Source organism: Monopterus albus, unplaced genomic scaffold, assembly GCF_001952655.1.
Source record: "Monopterus albus unplaced genomic scaffold, M_albus_1.0 scaffold148.1, whole genome shotgun sequence".
In the NCBI taxonomy this organism is placed as follows: Eukaryota; Metazoa; Chordata; class Actinopteri; order Synbranchiformes; family Synbranchidae; genus Monopterus; species Monopterus albus.
The window spans coordinates 537,626-547,787 of record NW_018128028.1 but is presented as its reverse complement, the minus strand read 5'-3'; the positions used below and the strand labels follow the sequence as shown (position 1 = coordinate 547,787).

At 41.8% G+C, this 10,162-nt stretch overlaps 1 protein-coding gene across 2 annotated transcripts in view; it reads right to left on the bottom strand.

The window, feature by feature from the left end:
• Positions 1-10,162, bottom strand: part of nlgn3a (neuroligin 3a) — a 127,257-nt gene that overhangs the window by 42,080 nt on the left and 75,015 nt on the right. For both annotated transcript variants that reach the window (XM_020614629.1, XM_020614630.1), the window contains one exon: positions 5,276-5,461. In XM_020614629.1, coding sequence (XP_020470285.1) covers positions 5,276-5,461 — 186 coding nt within the window. The remainder of the gene's footprint in view (positions 1-5,275; positions 5,462-10,162) is intronic.

Below are 10,162 nucleotides of genomic sequence, written 5' to 3'. Positions count from 1 at the left end.
CTTGTTGTACCATACAACCAGTCACACACGTAGCATTGTCCTTCATAATGTCCATCCATTCCAGGTCGGAAGAAACTAATACAGTTCTTTGAGTAAGCTGGGTTAGCTGTACTCCCGATAGTAACATTAGCTTAGCTAACTAATGTTAACAAACTAGATATGCTACAGGTCTATGCACAATAACGCCACACAACTTCCTTACAACTTCATACCGAAGAATGCCCCGTTGTGTATGGTGACGATGTTGGACATATATCTTGGTGCAGATTATCGAGTTGATAGTCTAAATACAGTCCTTATGCTTGGCACGTTTCACATCTCCATTACTTTTTTCTCTTCCCATGTTTTCTTCACCCCGTTACCTCTTTCTACCGCTTCCTTTCTTCCTTTTTCTGGGTGTCACTCCCTCCACCAATAGGTGACCAACAACAATATTTTACACACAACACAACAATTTGAACCTTCAAAATAAATGAAATACATCACTATACATCTTTTAACCCTACTGATAATATGAAATCAACTTATTCACAGTAACTATCATTCAAAAGCAAATACATTTTCCAAGGAAGTTTAACTATGATGCATAATATTTTACCCAGGTTACATTTTAAAAATTACTTATTGGTTATCAGTTAGCCAGCCAAGTGATAATGAAGAAAATTGTGGAATAATAATGTGATTAATTAAAAAAAAAAAAGCACAAAATAAATGTTGTAATCAATGTAGAAAAAAATAATTAAATAGTGTAAAATAATCTGTAGCTATTAAACTGAGTTTTTGTTAAATTTAAATATAAGACTAAATATATCTATGGGATTATTCTTTTGTAAAGTCTGTGCAAATTCCTGGAGTTTAACGTACAGTAATAGTTAACATGAAGCTAAAGCTAATTGAGATGTGTGTCATACACAGCAAGTTTAGGCTATTTAAGCCTTTTATTGCCATTTTGATTCCAAATGAATGAGTTGCACATATAATATTTTAGGGGTGCAACAGCTCACAATGCTGCTGGTTCAGGTTATATCATGGTCTTTGAGCCATGGCTAATTATAACTGTGACTGGGAAGGAGATTTTAACTCCAACCATGATGTTTTTCTATATAAGCTTGAATGAAACAATGAGGGTTTCACAGTCATAACAGCATGTTTGTGTTTCAATGCAGAAAGTCCATAAAGCTTGGAGATGTGATGTACATTGTCGTTAATGTTGGCGGAGTTGCACTTCTGCCTGTCACATGAACACAGTTGCTGTTTGTATTCAGTGCAAATGTTGGGAGGTGGGTCAACTACTGTCCATAACATCACTTCTATACATGATCATAAAGGACATGGCAGTTTGTGTTATACCAATACATCATACCCAAGTCACTCTGACAGAAGCCCCAGTTTCCCTCCCAGTCAGCTGAGGGAAAGTGTTCAGTCATTCAAATGTTCCTGTGACTTCAGAGTGACATTCTTTCCAAGTCTGTATGAATCATAAATCCAGAAAATCCATGGCAAGTAGTTCACTATGAAGAGCAGCCATTAATAAAGTTAATGTTTCAAACTTGATTTGAGAAAAATGTCCTGCCATGCCATGTGATTTTTTTTTCAGCCTCTCTGATCCTCTATTTCTACATATCCCATGATGCAATTCTACACATAATACTATCCTTCAAACTAAATGGATTCAAAAACTTGTTACCTCTTCCTGAAAACCAAGTACCTGTCACACTGCCCTTCTAATACTCATGGTTCAAGGGATTTCAGTGTTTGTTCAGTGGTGCCTTGCATTAAAAAGTCTTGGCACTCGTTACACTGTTGTAATAAAACCCAAGCATTTAACATGCACATTTATGGTCCTCCATAACCCAGAAGTCTTAATAAAAATGAAAGCTGACATTGGCATGAAGGATCCTCCACACCAGTTGTCTTTAATGTCCAAGACATTCCATTAAAAGGGGGCCACTTCCTCAGAAGCGGAGCTTTTATCCTGATTGCTTACAGGAAGGGGGGGTGGGGGGAAGAAATCAAATGACCTTCAGTGCCTCTACAACTAGCCCTTCCCTCAAAGACACGCCTGCATGCACACATGCGTATGGCTGGGATATGCAAACTGATGCAGACACGTGCGGACATAATTCCTGTAAGTTGTGTTGGGACACACATGCATTAAAAGACAGATGTACAAATATGCACCTAAGTCACTGGCTACTTAGTATTCTGCTCATGTGCAGAGAAGCCATCTCACTTTTTATATTGTAACGATTATTAGGAGATAGGGAAAAAGCCAAATCTGTATGTTCAATTAGCGGCTGTGCGATGCCAAAAAGATAATACATGGGACTGGCTAAAGCCCTTGCTTTTGAACTTCTGTAGCCGTTTTCCGTTTGAAGCCAGAGAAAAAGAAGATGGGGACAGTGATTCCCCTTTGTGGGAGCACAACTGTTGAGCTGCATTTAATAAGCTAGTCAAAAACACTCTCCTGCCGAGAGAGACTGCGCTTTTAATGACCATTCTGCTTCCAAAGTCTCAGATGTGCAGCTAGATTGCTTGCCACATAGCAGACAAGGCAGCCATCTTATTAATAGCAATGCACCACACATGCTGCAAACTAGGGAGCAGAAGCCCAGAGTGGGAGAAAGGGAAAGAAACACCCTGGCACACGGAAAGAAAGCATGTGTGTCTTACATGCTTTGACTGTCTGTGAAGGCAGGAAGACAGATGGGTACAGTGAGAAGCAGATTAGATGGAGGAAGCAGGGCAGGGACAGGGGTCTAAAAACCCAGCCCTTGTGAAAGGACGTCCAGTTCAGTCTCCACGCAGGTCAGACAGGGGAGGCTTGGTGATGGATGTACCCTGTGACTGGAGCCCTTGGCACGCCCACATGGACACGCCACCAAGGCCAGGCCAGAGGAGCAGGCAATTAAAGAAAGAGGCCAGAGGGCTAGGATGATATAGGAGAATCCAACTTATTAAAGGGGCTTCAGGAGAAGCATGGAGTATCTGAAGTAAGTTGTCACTCTGCCACCAACAGGAATAAAAGGAGTCTCTGTTAGATGGAAAGTCTGGGCTCAGTAGGCAGTGATGACAGACTATGTGCAGTAAGAATGGGAATACTGTCATTAAATACACTGAAACACTGGGGGAGCTCCAGAATAGTGTGTCATTGCTGATTTACTTTCTCTTTTTTACCTTGTTGTCCTACATCTGAGCAGCAGGTGAAGGGAAATGTTTGTGTGTGAGCGTGTGCAAGTGTGTGCATGTGTAGACATATGAATCCTATTCTATTTTATCATATACCACCATCTACTACTCCAGAATTCACACATGCCACATTCAGTGTGACACCACTACCTCGTTATCTGCAGATAGAGATTTTTTTATGAGTTTGTTAGAATAAAAAGTCAAATCAGGAGATGAGGGAGGAGCCACCAGGATACATTGTTTACAGTCTTGTTTCCTGACTTAATTTCCATTCAGAGTGCAAAGCAGGAAACTCAATATGAGCCTGAGTTGCAACAGTCTGCTAACATGGATAGGAAATCATTACACACATCCATTACTAGAGGCCACCTGAAACCAGGTGTGCTCATGTCACAGTGTATAATTCATTTGATTATAGATTTTTACTCCAATTTTCACTGCAGTGTGAATCTAGACACGTTGATTTCTGTCTTGTTTATGGCGTTGTCTTGGCAACAAGAACATCCTACCAGTTTTCACTTCAACTGTTAAGACTATAGGAGAGGAGGGGCAGAGTACAGCGGAGGTTGTGAAAGCAGGTGCAAAAAGAGAGTTCTTCACTTGGATTTCCTGTCACATCCTGCAGCCCACTCCAGTCCTAAACTTTATATAATTACAACAATCTGTGCTCCAAGAGAGACTGTGTGAAATCTGATTGCCATTGGTAAAATTCACAGCGAGAGTCCTGGCGTGATAGAAAGCTTCCTGTTTCAATTTCCTAGGATCCCTCAAGTTCTACTTGCTCTTTTTTTTTTATCCCATCAGTGGGGCATACATTTCAATTCAGGGGAAAAAACAGACCCGGTAATATCCAATTTACTGGGAGGCAGTGGAGATGGTTTCACAGTCAGTATAATAACATGCTACATGGAGCGTAGCATTATGGAGTATGAATAAAAAGGCATTTATGGTAAAAATTCAATCCAAAAGCAGTCATCATTCATCGGAGGAAATCAAGGCAATTAGTAACACTTTAATGCAAATTGTAGAGTGCAAAACACATCACAAATCCCTGGTACTGTAATGGGGCCTTAAGAAGAGCCGCTCAAGTGACCTCTTTTAAATTCGCGTTGATCTACAACTCAAAAATCCAAGAATGGAGACACCTAATGACGAGAAGCAGGCTATGCTAAGCATGATGGAAGGTAAAGATTTCTCATTTGGAATATTACCAGGACATGTGCAAAGTAGAAAACCATAGCTATATAACAACACCTCAATATCCTAGTGGCCTGACACATACACAACAAAATGGAATAAAACAGCCAGCTTTTAAACTGATGGGCAAATATACGACTGACTGTAATAACTCTGGGTTAAGGTGACCATTTGGCTCTGCAGGGTGACATTTATGGATAGAGCTCAAAGCAGCGGTTCATTCTCATAAAACAATGTACTTACTGCAAGAACTTACCTATAAGCAGTAAGGCTCCATCTTAATTGAATGATGCATTAGAGGAGCATAAGGGATGTTTATAACATGTCCAAGTTCAACACACATGGCACACTTAGTATTGAGAAATGGCCAATGTAGACAATAAATCATCATGAAATAGCATTAAGGTAGCCAGCAGATAAAAAAAACAGTGTTGCTTACAAAGAGAACTGAGTGTGTGTGTGTGTGTGTGTGTGTGTAGTTTAGCATGACTATGCCTGCCGCTAAAGAGCTCTCCCTGGTACACTAGTACACCATGTCCTTTTTTATCTTGCTTATAAAGATGCATTATACCTACAGTACATGTTTATGTCGGACATAGAGACTAGTAAACAAACAGAGTACATCACAACCCGCGTGGAGATGAATATCTGCAGTGAGCTTTCAATTTCCCAATGGGAATGAATGCCACAATCACTTAAATGCAAACACATCCGTCTTAAAGCATTCGCTGTGCTGTGCAGTACAGTAGAATACATTACTCAATAACTCGCGGCCTGCATCGGCAGTTTCTAATATCAAGCAGCCTACACACCAGCAGGCATGAACTCGACAGCTATAATCACCCACCTGACAAACCCCACCCCACCCCCCTTCCCTGCTGTGCTGTACCTTCAGAGTGGTGGGAGAGGGTGAGCAGGCTAACGCAGGAAGCTCCAATCCCAGAACCGAACACAGTGATGCGGTTGGAGTCTCCACCGAAGAAGCCGATGTTCTCGCTGATCCACCTTAAAGCCTGGATCTGGTCCAGTAGCCCGTAGTTCCCTTTAGCAGCCTGATCACCAGTACTGAGGAAGCCTGCAACACACATATTAAGAGATTAAAACTCACACAGAGAAAGGAAATCAAAGTAATCACATTGTTATACTAAACTGAAATGAGAGCTAAAAAATTAAAAGTAGGGATTCTTCAAATTTCAAATGCAGTATGTCAGCTATTTATGTTCCATGTACACCGGCAACACAACGGGTTATCACCTCCAACCTGATTATTTCAGAAGAACCATCGCGCTAAGTGACAGCAGCGGTGAAAGCACGACTTACTGGATGACACGGCTGTTGGTAAAATAAGAGTGTGTGTGTGACCACATGTCATCTGCACCTTATGGAAAATCAATGGCCAGTCTCCCCGGGTGAACCCATAATCAGATCTACTGAGCAGTCTTGCTGAAAACCTTACAAATCTATGGAAAGTCCACTGACAGGAAAAAAAAAGTCATGATAATAAGATTGACCATCACTCTGATGCAACAACATCCATATGGACTGAGTTACTTCTTCTGACATATTTTGATTCTCTCTCGCATTCTGTAGTGCCTCATACTTTCAGTCTTCACAACAGATGCTATCTGGGCATCGTTTTCGTCCGTGTCTGAGTAATCTGCTAAATGATGTCTGGGCTGGACCATGAGTTTCTCTCGGGTACATCAGAGCTCATGTTAAACACGCCACCCTCTCCCAGCTGCTCTCCAGGGCCTGATCCCTGCGAGAGTAGTAGGAGAAGATCAAAGGCAAGCAATCCCCAAAGTCCCAAAGGTGGACTCAATGTCCATCAAACCCCTGAACAGGCATGAGAGGTGTCAGCTAGGAGACACGCATGGAACCCCAGACCCCTCTCTCTTAATGGCAACATCAGCAAACACTTCACAAGCAATAAATGTGTTGATGGTGAACATTTGAAAGCCTCCAGTGATGGTCCCTCTGCATCTCGGCGTTGTTTCTAACATCTATTTCATGGTCTATGCCTCCATATAATGATGAGCTCTCTGCGTTTAAGTCCTGAGGGGGAAAGGCAATATTTCTATATCAACAATGCAGAAAAAAAAGATCAAATTTATGTTTTTTGTTTCAGGTCGGCACAGCAATGCTCACTTTAGATAAACACAGATAGGAAAAGAACTACTCCAGGCTCATTAGCTGTTTATGGAGAGTATGTACAAAAAGGATTCACATGTGCCAAAGCCTATTTTCTCTCTTTGTGTGAATCAGAGACTATAGAGGGCACAACCTCCTGCTCCACCCCCAGCAGCACACCCGCCTCACCCCGAGTGCCTGTTGGCAGCAACAAAGAGGGTGGGCAGGGTACAGGCCAGGCCTGATCATTGATAGGAGAGAGGCGGTGGCACAGGAAGCAAAGCAGGAGACAAATGGATCAACAGATGGTCTCCTTCAGACGCATCCCCGAGGATGACAGAGCAGCAGGGCACATGCAGAGAGAGAGAGAGAGAGAGAGAGAGAGAGAGAGAGAGAGAGAGAGAGAAGCAGAGGAACAGAGACAGACACAGACAGAGAGGAGAAAGGAGGACTCCATTTGAAGAGCTTTGCCTTTTCTTTTTCCTTTAGCAGCTCCTCCTTGTGTTCCATCATAACTAAAGGACAACAGCTTTTACAACCCTCTCCTGGGTGCTGTGGGGAGGAAGAGATGTGACGCTCCCAGAATAACTCTCATTTGCGAAATGGTTCACACTTCACCAAGTACATGTCAGATTGGTTAAGAAATGTCAGGAGCCTGGCATGTACAAGGGATTCTATGCAACAGTTTAGCCTAATTGAAACTATATAGTAAACATTATCTATTTGGTAGTGTAATATGAGCCACTACTAAATGACTGAAATGTAAATGATTAGAAGTGGATCCCCAGCTGCCAGAATAAAATACTTCTCAGTGCTCTAGTCTATTTTTTTTTTTTTTTGTTTAAGCACATTGATTCTTCTGCATCTCTAAATGAAACTACTCATTAAAATGTAGAGGTATAGAATCCAATATCCTAGACAACAAGTCATGCCGCAGGCATCACTTAAAAATACATCTATTATAGCTGCTGGCTATGTTTTAATTGGGAAGGTGACAGAAACTGTTTTCTTTGGAAAGCAATTAAGATAGCAAAGTAATTGTTTGCATGCATGGCTATTTCTGTTTTTACTTTTATAGCAGGGTTTGTGTTCTGGAGGTGTTTGACCCTTTTTTAATGGATTTTTTAAATGTCCATCATCTACCGCATACATCACCTCCGGACTTTTGGTCTAATTTCCTAGAAGAAGGTTCCTAACACACTCTGATTAGTTAAATAACAACACATACTTCACACAACACTTTGCCTTTGATTTGAGTTATCAATTTTTTTCCTTTGTCTCTAGAGTCTGGGTTATAGCTTTCCAGATCTATGGTTGAGCCCCAGCTTTCAGCACTGCGTGGGGTTTGGCTGAACATGAACTGTGATTTGAAGTGCACTGTCTGTTCACAGCTCACACCTACACAGGACCTTGGGATTCTGTGCTGCAGCTCGGAGCTTCTGAACTATTTGGTCAGGCTAGTTATGTGCTTGACTGTGCTTCTCAACCTGACATTCAATTGAGATTTTTAATATACTGTACACTAGGTGCCGCTTTCCAATCATTATAAACTGTAATCACATAATATCAATCTTTGTTAGCTGCCTGAATTCAAATCAATATGCAAATTCTCTTTTAAATGATCTGACTGATTAACTTTGACACAAGCAGTATACACAATTACAGTGTCCCATTCAAGTTAATTCAACAAACATAAAATAATCATTAACTAGTGAATAGTTCTAGTTGATCTGGTGCTTTGAAAAACAAAGTGCATACAAATTGTACTAATTTAATTTTCTCTGTAACATTATTAATGTTGCTTGTTGTGAGTTCTGTAACAAACTGTAGATTAAATGTGGGATGGGTTTTTGTTTCTATTCAGTCTCAATAACTGAGGTGAAGGAAACAGAACATCAAAAAAGGGAAGATGCCCTCAGGTTGAACTGCACTGGAGAAAAGGAGTCATATAACAGAACTTTTTCAGCCAGCCTGCTTAAATAATGTATGCTGAATCCAAAATGTATTTAATAAGATCTGTTGAGAAAACTGGTTATATAAGCAGCCCTGCTGACAAAGGTCAACAAATCTTAAATTGTCTCAGTGGTGGAAACAAAGATTTCCAAATATGGAACCTAACCTGTCTACACATGCCATCTGGATTAGACATTAAATTTGCATGACAGCTTCTTATTCATTCAAACACACGGTATGTGTTAATAACAATGATTCTGCGCTCTTTCTCTGCATATTAGAACTGTAATTTCTCCTGACTGATTACATGATGTGTTTTTATATCATGTCTCAAAGCTGTTCTTCCTTGACAGTGATGTGGTGCACTTTTTCTGTGTAAAGAGCTGGTATTTTCTCCTTGTGACAACACAGAGAGAGAGATTCAGTCCTGATCTCAGCTGGGGTGGCAGTGGCAGACCGTGGTCTGGTCACAGGCGGGTCAGGTCACACCTTTCACCGTGCATCATCCTTGCCAAACAAAACATTACGTATAAGTAGTCCAGTAGTCAACGATGAGGAACTTAGCTGCTTTCATCACGCTAACGCGACCAGAGGGTCGGATAATGTAAACAGAATGACAGCGTCCCCTCTCTGCAGTGTTCGAGCTTCGTGCCGGAAGCAATAGTAGAGTGGCAGATATGATATTCAGAGATCAGGGGGTCACCTCTCAAACTCTGCACCTTTCTATTTCCACACATTTTCCCACAACAGGCACAATCATTGCACCACCTGAATGTCAGCAAAAGGGAGTATATTTTTCCAAAAAGGCCAGTGCTGAGCATGACGCTTCATAATGCATTTTGGAGCTTGATCATATTTTATCATAAAGCATGCGCCACTATCTCAGTTTAAGCAGAGTGTCTCTATTTCCTCCCGAGCCACAGCAGTGATTTCCTTTAGCTTTTCCTTCTCAGCATTGATGTTTCTCTATTGATTATGATTTAAATGTCTGTTTCCCATACGTTGGACTATAACTCACAGTGCAGCGAAAAGAGGTGACGATAATGATCGCTCTGACCCCAGACATCTCTCTTTGCCTGGTCTCCCAGATAATGGAATGTGTGTAAAGTAATGGCAGAGAGTGAGAGAGGGCCAAGATAGGTGAGGGGGAGGGCAAAAGCTTGTTATTGAGCTGAAGAGTGAGCTTACACATGACCAGATGGAGGGAACAAATAGGAGGACTAGAAGAAAAGAGGAGGCGGAGGAAAAGGAGGAACGGAATAACAGCAATGACGTAACGGAGGGAACGTTTTTTTGGCTTCCTTCTAAATTCATTCTTGCTTTTACTTCGCCTTTTCCCTGTTTCTTTCTCCCTCTCATCCTTTCCCTCTATGGGGGTACTGGTTAACAAGGCTGTCTGTGTCCAAACTCTCTTTTGCTACCCCCCAGTATCCCTCTTGCCGTCCCCCCTTCTCTGAGGAAATAAAGGCTCACACAGTCGCAGCCTTCATGGCCTCCCCCAAGAATCCCCCACTACAAAAGACTCCAACTTCCCCCCAGCCAGACCCGGGCTGAATAGGAGCCTCTAGGGTGTGGATGAGAAGCAGAGGAGGGAAGGGGCCACCCTCCACACAGCACATAAAGGCCCTATGTGTCAGAATCACGATGAGCAAGGGACATAACCAGCAGTCCATCTTCCACACAGGGAGTCATT